The 13,100-nt window shown below is 41.9% G+C and overlaps 2 protein-coding genes across 10 annotated transcripts in view; both read left to right on the plus strand.

The window, feature by feature from the left end:
* The window catches only part of LOC106604881 (protocadherin alpha-C2), a 221,101-nt gene that overhangs the window by 35,601 nt on the left and 172,400 nt on the right, over positions 1–13,100 (plus strand). The window contains exon 1 of one of the 9 annotated variants that reach the window (XM_045718167.1): positions 6,439–8,873. The exons of 7 other annotated variants lie outside the window; for them this stretch is intronic. In XM_045718167.1, coding sequence (XP_045574123.1) covers positions 6,510–8,873 — 2,364 coding nt within the window. In that variant the 5' untranslated portion in view covers positions 6,439–6,509. Of the gene's footprint in view, positions 1–6,438; positions 8,874–13,100 lie in introns of those variants that run through there. One more of the 9 variants, XM_045718179.1, reaches the window with a different exon arrangement.
* Positions 9,921–12,498, plus strand: LOC123743104 (protocadherin alpha-3-like). Its single transcript, XM_045718218.1, has one exon. The coding sequence runs from the start codon at positions 10,108–10,110 to the stop codon at positions 12,481–12,483; it is 2,376 nt and encodes a 791-aa protein (XP_045574174.1). The 5' UTR covers positions 9,921–10,107; the 3' UTR covers positions 12,484–12,498.

Here is a 13,100-nt window from a genome sequence, read left to right on the forward strand (position 1 = left end):
TCACAGGATTGATGTTTATCTCATTACATCTCAACTGCAAGATCATTGTGTTCAACTGAGGTAAAAAATGCTTTTGGATCGATTGACCTGAAATTTCATATGCTGGGTCATGACAGTCCCCCGGTCACAAATATGTACAATTTGGGAAGATATAACCTTTTTAACCCTTCAAAACTTTCACTCCGAATTAACTTCTCTAGGGGAAGTGAGACGAAATCGTCCCACACTATTCAACAGCCAGTGAAAAATCAGAGCGCCAAATTTAAAACCACAAAATGTCACAATTCAAAGTTTTCAAACATAGGACTATTTTACACCATTTTGTAGATACACTTCTCCTGAATCGAACCACGTTGTCCGATTTCCAAAAGGCTTTACAGCGAAAGCAAAACATTAGATTATGTTCGGAGAGTACATAGACACAAATAATCACACAGCCATTTTCCAAGCAAGCATATATGTCACATAAACCCAAACCACAGCTAAATGCAGCACTAACCTTTGATGATCTTCATCAGATGACACTCCTAGGACATTATGTTATACAATACATGCATGTTTTGTTCAATCAAGTTCATATTTATATCAAAAAACAGCATTTTACATTAGCATGTGATGTTCAGAACTAGCATACCCACCGAAAACTTCCGGTGAATTTACTAAATTACTCATGATAAACGTTGACAAAATTCATAACAATTATTTTCAGAATTATAGATACAGAACTCCTTTATGCAATCGCTATGTCCGATTTTAAAATAGCTTTTCGGCGAAAGCACATTTTGCAATATTCTGAGTACATAGCTCGGCCATCACGGCTAGCTATTTTGACATCCGCCAACTTCGGGGTCACCTAAACTCAGAATTACTATTAGAAAAATTGGATTACCTTTGCTGTTCTTCATCAGAATGCACTCCCAGGACTTCTACTTCAAAAACAAATGTTGTTTTGGTTCCAAATAATCCATAGTTATATCCAAATACCTCCTTTTTGTTCGTGCGTTCAGGTCACTAGCCGAAGGGTAACGCGCGAGCGCATTTCGTGACAAAAAAATGCAAAATATTCCATCACCGTACTTGGAAGCATGTCAAACGCTGTTTAAAATCAATTTTTATGCTATTTTTCTCGTAAAATAGCGATAATATTCCAACCGGGCAACGTTGTATTCATTCAAAGACTGAAATAAAAAAATGGAGAAGTCTTGTGAATGCACATCTCCAGTCTCACTGTCCCCAGGCTGACCACTTACAAACTCTGCTCCTATACTTTGCCCAGAGACTGCAGACACCCCATTCCACTTTCTGGCGGCTTTAGAGAGCCAATGGAAGCCTTAGAACGTTACAGCACAGATGCTGTAATGTCGATAGAGAGGCAACAGAAGGACAACAAATTCTCAGACCAGGGCACTTCCTGCATGGAATCTTCTCAGGTTTTGGCCTGCCATATGAGTTCTGTTATACTCACAGACACCATTCAAACAGTTTTAGAAACTTTAGAGTGTTTTCTATCCAAATCCACTAATTATATGCATATTCTAGTTTCTGGGCAGGAGTAGTAACCAGATTAAATCGGGTACGTTTTTTATCCGGCAGTGAAAATACTGCTCCCTATCCCAAAGAAGTCACTTTCTTATGTCTTATTGACATACTGTCAGAAGGTGGGTGTTGCTGGTGCATGAAGTCAGGCGCAGGAGAGCAAAATGAGTGAGCAACGTACTTTACTCAAAAAAACAAAGGCACAAGGTAAACAAATACACTGACCAATAACCAACGGTAAACATTACGCACGGGTGAACACAGCACCCATCAAAAAACCAGCCATCATGAACCGAACTGAACATAGAAATAATCACGCACAACAAACATGGGGGAAACAGAGGGTTAAATACATGAACATGGAATTGGAGAATGAAAACCAGGTGTGTCGAAAACAAAGACAAAACCAATGGAAAATGAAAGATGGATCAGCGGTGGCTAGAAGACCGGTGACGTCGACCGCCGAACGCCGCCCTAACAAGGAGAGGGACCGACCTCGCCGCCCTAACAAGGAGAGGGATCGACCTCGCCGCCCTAACAAGGAGAGGGACCGACCTCGGCGGAAGTCGTGACACATACGATTAAATTGGTTGAGGCTTATCTTTTCCCATTGACTGCTATGTGTTGACATAAACGTCAAGCCTGTGACTCTCATATTTTCCCATTGACTGCAATGTATTAGCATAAATGTCAACCCTGTGGCATCTTTTTCTATTGAATGTCAACCCTGTGAGACTCATCCTTTCCCATTGACTGCAATGTACTGAGAAAAACATAAACCCTGGGACACTCATCTTTTCCCATTGACTGCAATGTACTGAGAAAAACATAAACCCTGGGACACTCATCTTTTCCCATTGACTGCAATGTACTGAGAAAAACATAAACCCTGGGACACTCATCTTTTCCCATTGACTGCAATGTACTGAGAAAAACATAAATTCTGGGACACTCATCTTTTCCAATTGACGACAATGTACTCAGAAAAATATCAACCTTGTGACACATCTTTTCCCATTGGCTGCAATGTATTGAGAAAAACGTCAACCATGTGACACTCATCTTTTCCTATTGACTGCTATATACTGAGAAAAACGTCAACCATGTGACACACATCTTTTCCTATTGACTGCTATATACTGAGAAAAACGTCAACCATGTGACACACATCTTTTCCCATTGACTGCAATGTATTGAGAAAAACTTCAGCTGCCCTGACAGTTTGTCTTTTTGTAAAAACGTGCCAGGATGATGTTTTCAGGCTGATAATGGGCTGCAAATGTTATGTTGTCGATTAAGAGGGTTGTCCTAGAGCCCTATATAGAGAGAGTTATTGAACGTTCCGGAGTGCGCCACTTTCTCCTCCATAGATGCGGTAAAGGAGTCTATGGAATGCAGACCTTTCCATTGACCAGATTGGCACACATTCAACAAATCTGATCTAACAAAGTAGATATTCCTCAAATCCGTCATGATTGATGTTTTGTAACAGGCCCACAATGTGGTTACTTAAGTCTGATATGGATATATTTGGCTATTTTCACTGCACAACATTTCTAAGTTGTCCCTTTTCAGGTTTAGAAGAAGTGACTGCTAAATGCTAACTACTGTTTGTATACGTTGGTGAGCATGGCAATTCCCCAAACGTTTCCATTATAACGACACAGGACGAGACCCAAATGCAGACGCAGGAGAAAGATGGTTGGAGTCTCTGATATGTATTTATAGACAGGGGGCCGGCAAGAGGCAGGTCGAGGACAGGCAGAAGTTTGTAAACTAGGTCAGAGTCATATGGGTACAGGACGGCAGGCAGGCTCAAGAGCAGGGCAGGCAGAAAAGGTCGGAACTGGCAGGACTAGAAAACAGGGACTAGAAAAACAGGAGTACGGAAAAATATGCAGGTAAGCTTAACAAGACGAACTGGCACCAGACAAACAGAAACCACCGGTATAAAAACACAGGGGATAATGGCAACAAATGGGAGACACCTGGTGGGGGGTGGAGACAAACACAAGACAGGTGAAACAGATCAGGGTGTGACATCCGTGGCAATTCCATTGTTTTGGTCGAGTTCGATTGACCTCTTTACAACATCGATAACGTTGCTAAGTGATAATTGACACTTCCGCGTTGTGCTGTTTATTTCTGATAGTTTTCAAAACCTATGAAGATGTCTACTGAAAGCAGATATGCCATTTGTTGACACTACAACACAGTTAACCCAAATGCTAATTTAAAAAACATCTGTTACATTCGCTGCATTGTTTTGCGTGTTTACAGCGGGTCATTGTTACATCACCAACATTTTAAGAATAATGTTCTGTATGGGCGCTAACATGGCGGCCGTTCTAAAACCTGGCCTAACTCGCTATATATATACGCTACCGTCAAAAGTTTTAGAACACCTTCTCATTCAAGGGTTTTTCTTTATTTTTTACTATTTTCTACATTGTAGAATAATAGTGAAGACATCAAAACTATGAAATAACACATATGGAATCATGTAGTAACCAAAAAAGTGTTAAACAAATCAAAATATATTTTACATTTTAGATTCTTCAAAGTAGCCACCCTTTGCCTTGATGACAGCTTTGCACACTCTTGGCATTCTCTCAACCAGCTTCACCTGGAATGCTTTTCCAACAGTCTTGAAGGAGTTCCCACATATGCTGAGCACTTGTTGGCTGCTTTTCCTTCACTCTGCAGTCCAACTCATCCCAAACCATCTCAATTGGGTTGAGGTTGGGTGATTGTGGAGGCCAGGTCATCTGATGCAGCACTCCATCATTCTCCTTCTTGGTCAAATAGCCCTTACACAGCCTGAAGGTGGGTTGGGTCATTGTCTGGTTGAAAACAAATGATAGTCCCACTAAGCGCAAACCAGATGGGATGGCGTATCGCTGCAGAATGTTGTGGTAGCCATGCTGGTTAAGTGTGCCTTGAATTCTAAATAAATCACCAACAGTGTCACCAGCAAAGCACCATCATACCATCACACCTCCTCCTCCATGCTTCACGGTGGGAACCACACATGCAGAGATCATCCAGTCACCTACTCTGCGTCTCACAAAGACACGCGGTTGGAACCAAAAATCACTCATTTGGACTCATCAGACCAATGGACAGATATCCACAGATCTAATGTCCATTGTTTGTGTTTCTTGGCCCAAGCAAGTCTCTTCTTATTGGTGTACTTTAGTAGTGGTTTCCTTGCAGCAATTCGACCATGAAGACCTGATTCATGCAGTCTCCTCTGAACAGTTGATGTTGAGATGTGTCTGTTACTTCAACTCTGAAGCGTTTATTTGGGCTGCAATTTCTGAGGCTGGTAACGGTAATGAACTCATCCTCTGCAGCAGAGAGAACTCTGGGTCTTCCCTTCCTCTGGGGGTTCACATCAGAGCCAGTTTCATCATAGAGCTTGATGGTTTTTGTGACTGCACTTGAAGAAACATTCAAAGTTCTTGAAATGTTCTTATGTCTTAAAGTAATGATGGACTGTCATTTCTCTTTGCTTATTTGAGCTGTTCTTCCCATAATATGGTATTTTACCAATTAGCGCTATCTTCTGTACACCACCCCTACCTTGTCACAACACATCTGATTGGCTCAAACACATTAAGAAGGAAAGAAATTACACATATTAACGTTTAAGAAGGCTCCTCCTTACCAGTGTCATGATCAAGGATATGATCAAGAGCCTCACATACAGTATATTGTTTGGTCATTGTGCTGTCACAGAATGAATTGTGAGAAAGGCCTCAAAAAAGCTTTAAATACCAGAGCTGTGAGTAAAGTTCTATATATTATTGAAACAATGTTGTGATTGTTTGTGAGAATGCCAACAGATGTGGTTCCCATGGGGGAAAGATTCTATTGGGGAAAAGTTCCCATGGGGATTGCCATGGAAGCCAAGAAGGGGAGTGATGTGCGTGTGTGTGTGTGTGTGTGTGTGTGTGTGTGTGTGTGTGTGTGTGTGTGTGTGTGTGTGTGTGTGTGTGTGTGTGTGTGTGTGTGTGTGGTGTGTGTGTGTGTGTGTGTGTTCAAACAGACATGCATGTGGGGGTCTGTGAGAGGAAGTGTGTCCATCTGATGAATGGGCATGTGCCTGAACTCAATTTTATACACTAATTGTAGTCTCACCCATTCATTTCTAATGACCGGTCATTTTTGACCTGGAACACCACAGGTGTACAAAACTTTTTTTTCAAACACCCAAAATGTAATGAAAATCATCCAAATGAATGTTGTGTGTTCAGATGCCCGGTGTAGACAAAGTCATGGAACCTTATGACAATCAGATTAAATGAACTACATTTTTCAGGGAGGAAACTTGTAAATAGGTCCAAACCATTGGTCACAGTCCACTACAATAGTGCTGAAATGCTGTTTATTTCAACGCGATGTTTGTCTGGTGAAGGTCTGTCAAAAAGTCATGACATATAGGCCTACATGTATGTCAAGTAGATATGCTCTTAATTTCTATAAATATATCTCAATATTTATTTCAGTCGGGGTGGGACGCTTGTTGCATACGTCAGTAAATGGTGTCCCACGCTATGCATCATGGTTTGTCGACCTCAGTCAACTGTATTCCGATTTTCTTAATCCACACAACTTTTTCAGTAAGGTTTATTGCGATTTGTATTTTTACTATATACCATGAATCCACTTGAACGATAGTGCACTCTGAGATAGAATCGCATGGTGTCAGTACACAACTAGAATAACGCTCCTGGTAGACATCCTCTCGTCATACTTGTGAGTCCACCCCCTTGCTGGTTTCGTAGATTATTCAGTCGCCGGAAGAACACAATCGTGAGCTTCGTGGGGAGAATAAGATTTCAATTATATATTCTGAAAACATTATTGGATCATGAGCTTTGGTCCTATCCGAATATAATGGATAGACAACAGTCACCAATGGAGGAGTAGTTGAAGTGCTGAGGATTATTGTTATTTATCTTGAAAACATGGAACAAAGAGGATGCGGGGCATGGCTGGAGCGATACCAGTGGGTTGTGTTCATGGTTGCTTTGGTTCTCTTTTGGAGCGGGACTTCAGCTCAGATAAAATACTCAATCTCCGAAGAACTTAAGGAAGGATCTGTCGTGGGGAATATAGCTAAAGATTTGGGTATAGAGCTGAGCACATTGAAGGAAAGGGGATTTCGAATCGTGTCTAGTTCGACCGAGCCCCTTTTCCAGGTAAACCAGAATGACGGCATCTTGTATGTGAACCGAAAAATAGACCGAGAGGAGGTGTGTGAACGAAGCAGCGTGTGTTTAATCAACCTGAAAACCGTTCTAGAGAACCCGCTGGAGATCCATTATGTCGCGGTGGAGGTGTTAGACGTTAACGACCATTCTCCCAGCTTTCCCGAGAAAGAGAAACGGTTAGAGATTTCAGAGTCTGCGGTACCTGGGGCTCGATTTCAGCTTAATGCTGCTCATGATCGAGATGGAGGCGTTTATTCTATTCAGCAGTATAAACTCAGCCCCAATGATCATTTTCGTTTGGAAGTTAAAGATCGAGGTGAGGACCGCAAAACCCCTACTTTGATTTTACAGAAGGCGTTAGATAGAGAGGCCATACGGAGCCATAGATTATTGCTCACGGCTATTGATGGAGGTAAACCTCCTAGATCTGGAGACATGAGAATAACCGTAGATGTATTAGACGTAAACGACAACACCCCTGTCTTTACCAAGGAGGTATACTCTGTAACGCTGAATGAAAACGCTCCTTTAGGCACAACAGTCATGCAGATGAACGCGACTGATTTGGACGAAGGTTCAAATGGTGAAATAATGTATTCTTTCGCCAACGACGTGGGCGGTAGAGTACGGAAACGTTTTGATTTAGACTGCATTACCGGGGAAATAATTGTAAAGGGTGTTATTAATTTCGAGGAAAATAACAGCTTTGAGATTGATATTCAGGCATCAGACAAGGGGACAGCTCCTTTGACAACTGACAAAACTATTATTATTAATGTAATTGACGTTAATGACAATGCACCGGAGATTGAAGTGACATCTTTCTCTAACGCAATCCCTGAGGATTCTAGACCCGGAACTACTGTAGCACTGATCAGTGTTAATGATTTGGACTCTGGTCTCAATGGCAAAGTTCTTTGCTCGCTACTTGAAGATGTACCTTTCAAACTAATTCCCTCTTTACAGGACAACATGTACTCTGTAGTCACCAAGTCACCACTAGACAGGGAGAAACAGTCTGAATATGATCTAACAATAGTAGCCAAAGACGCAGGAGAACCGTCCTTGTCATCTGTAAAGACTATCAGCGTTGTTGTATCAGATGTGAATGATAACAGTCCAGAGTTTTCACTGAGTCCCTATACTTTCTATGTCACTGAGAATAACGACCCAGGTGGCTCAGTATTTTCCGTCAGTGCCTCAGATCCTGACATGAATGAAAACGCTCTTATTTCATATCATATTTTGAGAGATGGTGGCGAGGAAAACAAATGGGCGTCTTTTCTCAACATAAATTCGGAAAATGGGAACATTTTGGCGCTTAAAAGCTTTGACTTTGAAACGTTAAAAACGTTCAAATTCCAAGTTGTAGCTACAGACTCTGGAACTCCGTCACTAAGCACCAACGTCACAGTGAACGTGTTCATTCTGGATCAGAACGACAACGCTCCAGTGATCTTGTATCCAGTCAGCACTAACGGTTCCGCTGAAGGTGTGGAGGAGATTCCCCGCAATGTGAACGCAGGCCATTTGGTGACTAAAGTGAGAGCCTATGACGCTGATATAGGATATAACGGCTGGTTATTATTTTCACTGCAGGAAGTTACTGACCACAGTCTCTTTGCTTTGGACCGCTATACGGGACAGATAAGGACACTTCGGTCATTCACAGAGACAGACGAGGCTGAGCATAAACTGGTCATACTGGTAAAGGACAATGGGAACGTTTCACTGTCAGCAACAGCTACTGTGATTATCAAGGTTGTGGAGCCCAAAGAGGCTTTTGCTGCTTCTGATGTTAAAAGTTCAGTAAAAGACGAGGAGGAGAACAGCGTTACATTTTATTTGATCATTACTTTGGGGTCAGTTTCAACGCTTTTTCTCATCAGTATCATCGTGTTGATTGTAATGCAGTGCTCCAAACCCCAAGACTATTCCTCCAAGTATTTACAAGATACGAATAACGACGGGACACTGTGCCACAGCATCCAGTACAGATCCGGAGACAAACGGTACATGTTAGTTGGACCCAGAATGAGTATAGGTTCTACTATAGTCCCTGGCAGCAATGGGAATACTCTAGTGTTACCTGAACACAGGAGGAGAGCTTCTGGAGAGGTAAGAAGTTGAAAACTAACATTTCGTTCTTAATTCTCCTGTACCCAGTGTTGACAATTCACGTGGCCTTGTGCTGATAGTGTACAGTATGTGTTAAAGAGTTAAGCACGTACCGTAAGCTCACTCCACAGCTAGCTTGACATGTTCCTTACAGAGCCATCCAATTGGTACAATACCTTTTTGGTTTCTCAAACCGTTGGAACGTTGTTGATAAGAGTTGTCACTTGTGTTGCGAAGCAGAGGACTACTGGTTCGAGCACAGTATGGGGCAGTCGAAAGGTGGAGGAAACTAATTTGTTAGCAGCACGCTGGCCCCCGTTATATCCCACTGGGCACGGACGTTAATTCAAATTCTGTTCCACTTTGGTTCAACGTAATTCCATTAAATATACGCGGATTCAACGAGTGGGATATGCTTGAGTTGTAAAATTATTTGGACTGTTCTTATTGCTTTTGGAAGTATTTCAGGTTGTTTATTTTATTTACCAAAATGGTAGTGTGAATTTGTAAATTATCTTTTTGACAGTAATAGATTTGTTGGCTGTCACATGATCTCACACCAGAAGTAGCGAGCTCATATACCAGCGCATTAGCCTGCCACTCCTCGCTGGTCGCTTTCCACGATAGTGGTGCTGAAATGTTTTGCTGTTCCACACCCTATTGGCCTTGCGTATTTTTGCCAAAAAGGAATAACATACAAACGCAAGTGAAGTAGCTATCCTCTTTTTTTTTTATTATTATTAATCTTCCTTATTCCTAGCGGGACACTTGTTGCATTCATGAGGAACGCTTTAGATGCTCTTCTGAAGATATGGTTTGTCATGGCTATCCTGATTTTATTTACCCATGCATCTGTTGCAGTTACCTATTCACGGACATGTGTTATGTGTCAAGACAACATTCAATATTGAAATAGAAACATGAATACACTTGAACGATAGTGCAATGTGAGGTAGAATCGCAGGGTGTCAGTACCCAACTATAAAAATGCTCCTTACAGATATGATTGTCTTCGTGCTTTTCAGTCCTCCCCCTTGCTGGTTTCGTTGCTTGTTCAATCGCTCTGCGAGGAGCAGTCATGCAGCATCGAGGAGAGAATAATATCTAAAACGGACATTCTTAAAACACTATTTGATAATGAGCAGTGATCCTACTCGGAATGTAATGATAGAAATGTCTTACCAATAGAGGATTAGCGGAAGTGTTGTGGATTATTGTTATTTATCTTGAAAACATGGAACAAAGAGGATGCGGGGCATGGCTGGAGCGATACCAGTGGGTTGCCTTCATGGTTGCTTTGGTTCTCTTTTGGAGCGGAGCGTCTGCTCAGATAAGATACTCCACCTCTGAAGAGCTCAAGGAAGGAACTGTCGTGGGGAATATAGCTAAGGATTTGGGAATAGATTTGAGCACATTGAAAGATAGGAGATTTCGAATCGTGTCTAGTTCGACCGAGTCCCTTTTCCAGGTAAACCAGAATGACGGCATCTTGTATGTGAACCGAAAAATAGACCGAGAGGAGGTGTGTGAACGGAGCAGCGTGTGTTTAATCAACCTGAAAACCGTTCTAGAGAACCCGCTGGAGATCCATTATGTCGCGGTGGAGGTGTTAGACGTGAACGACCATTCTCCCAGCTTTCCAGAGACAGAAAAACGGTTAGAGATTTCAGAGTCCGTGTTACCAGGCGTGAGATTTCAGCTACAAGCGGCACTCGATCCAGATAGCGGGCAATACTCTGTTCAACAATATAAACTCAGCCATAATGAGCATTTTCGTCTGGAAATTAAGGACCGAGGCAAGGATGCGAAAACTCCTGTTTTGAATCTACTGAAGCCGCTAGATAGAGAGAATACAGGGAGCCATAGATTACTACTTACGGCCATTGATGGCGGAAAACCTCCAAGGTCTGGGACTATAGAAATAATTGTGGACGTTTTAGATGTAAATGATAATATGCCTGTTTTCACTAAAGAGTCATACACTGCAAAACTGAACGAAAACTCTCCAATTGGCTCAAAAGTTGTACAGGTAAATGCTACGGATTTAGACGAAGGTTCAAATGGTGAGGTAGTTTACTCCTTCGGTAATAATGTGAATAGGAAATTACGTGAGCTTTTCGATGTGGATATCAACACCGGTGAAATAACTGTAAAAGGAGGGATTGATTTTGAGATAGAAGATATCTATGACATTGATATTCAGGCATCTGATAAGGGATCTGCTCCTTTTAAAACGGACAAAAGTGTCATTGTAAATATTGTTGACCTGAACGACAACGCACCTGAGATAGAGGTGACATCATTTGCTAACGCAATCCCCGAAGATTCTAGACCCGGAACCACAGTCGCGCTAATCAGTGTAAATGACTTGGACTCTGGTCTCAATGGAAAGGTTGTGTCTTCTATAAGTGAGGGCGTTCCGTTCACTCTAACGCCGTCTTTACAGGACAACATGTACTCTGTAGTCACCAAGTCACCACTAGACAGGGAGAAACAGTCTGAGTATGATCTAACAATAGTAGCCAAAGACGCAGGAGAACCGTCCTTGTCATCTGTAAAGACTATCAGCGTTGTTGTATCAGATGTGAATGATAACAGTCCAGAGTTTTCACTGAGTCCCTATAATTTCTATGTCACTGAGAATAACGACCCAGGTTCCTCAGTATTTTCAGTGACTGCCTCAGATCGTGATTTAAATGAAAACGCTCTTATTTCATATCATATTATCAGAGACGGTGGCGAAATGAACAAATTGGTATCTTTTCTAAACATAAATCCTGAAAATGGGAACATATTGGCGCTTAAAAGCTTTGACTTTGAAACGTTAAAAACATTCCAATTCCAAGTTGTAGCTACAGACTCTGGAACTCCGTCTCTAAGCAGCAACGTCACAGTGAACGTGTTTATTCTGGATCAGAACGACAACGCTCCAGTGATCTTGTATCCAGTCAGCACTAACGGTTCCGCTGAAGGTGTGGAGGAGATTCCCCGCAATGTGAACGCAGGGCATTTGGTGACTAAAGTGAGAGCCTATGACGCTGATATAGGATATAACGGCTGGTTATTATTTTCACTGCAGGAAGTTACTGACCACAGTCTCTTTGCTTTGGACCGCTATACAGGACAGATAAGGACACTTCGGTCATTCACAGAGACAGACGAGGCTGAGCATAAACTGGTCATACTGGTAAAAGACAATGGGAACGTTTCACTGTCAGCAACAGCTACTGTGATTATCAAGGTTGTGGAGCCCAAAGAGGCTTTTGCTGCTTCTGATGTTAAAAGTTCAGTAAAAGACGATGAGGAGAACAGCGTTACATTTTATTTGATCATTACTTTGGGGTCAGTTTCAACGCTTTTTCTCATCAGCATCGTCGTGTTGATTGTAATGCAGTGCTCCAAACCCACAGACTATTCCTCCAAGTATCTACAAGATACGAATAACGACGGGACACTGTGCCACAGCATCCAGTACAGATCCGGAGACAAACGGTACATGTTAGTTGGACCCAGAATGAGTATAGGTTCTACTATAGTCCCGGGCAGCAATGGAAATACTCTAGTGCTACCCGAACACAGGAGGAGAGCTTCTGGAGAGGTAAGAAGTTGAAAAATACCCTGTATCCCACAAATGTATTGTGCCAAGCATTGACCAATGACATTAACATGAACATTTCAGGCCAATACTTAATTGACCAAAAGGATCCTGTGAGTGTGTCAAGAATGTTGTTTTTGAGTTAGAGGGTTGTATGCAATAACCTTGTCACCCACCTGAAGTAATCCACAGCCACTTCGGGCTGGTCGCTGTCCATGATAGTGGTGCTAAAACGTTGTGCAATGTACAGTATATTTGCCAAAAAGTGATGACATAATCGCACGTAAAGTTAACGCATCATCCAAAAGCCTTCATCTTTCTTTGTATGAATCTTCCTCGATCGTATATACTTGTGGACACTTGTTGCATTCGTGAATGATTATTTAGTTCTTGTAAATACATTATGATTTGATTTGAAATGTATCCATGTTTCCCATATCCATACAACTTTGGAGTGACGTTTCCTCTCGTATGTAGTATTGTGTCAAGATAGCGTTCAATATAGGACAAATACAATGTAAAGTTGTAAACGATAGTGCAGTTTGAAGTGGAATCACATGGTGTCAGTAACCACCTAGAGAAATATCCCTGGTAGATATCTTCTCGTCATAGTTTTGAACCCTCCCCTTTGC

The sequence above is a fragment of the Salmo salar genome, chromosome ssa05 (genome assembly GCF_905237065.1).
Source record: "Salmo salar chromosome ssa05, Ssal_v3.1, whole genome shotgun sequence".
Taxonomy (NCBI): domain Eukaryota; kingdom Metazoa; phylum Chordata; class Actinopteri; order Salmoniformes; family Salmonidae; genus Salmo; species Salmo salar.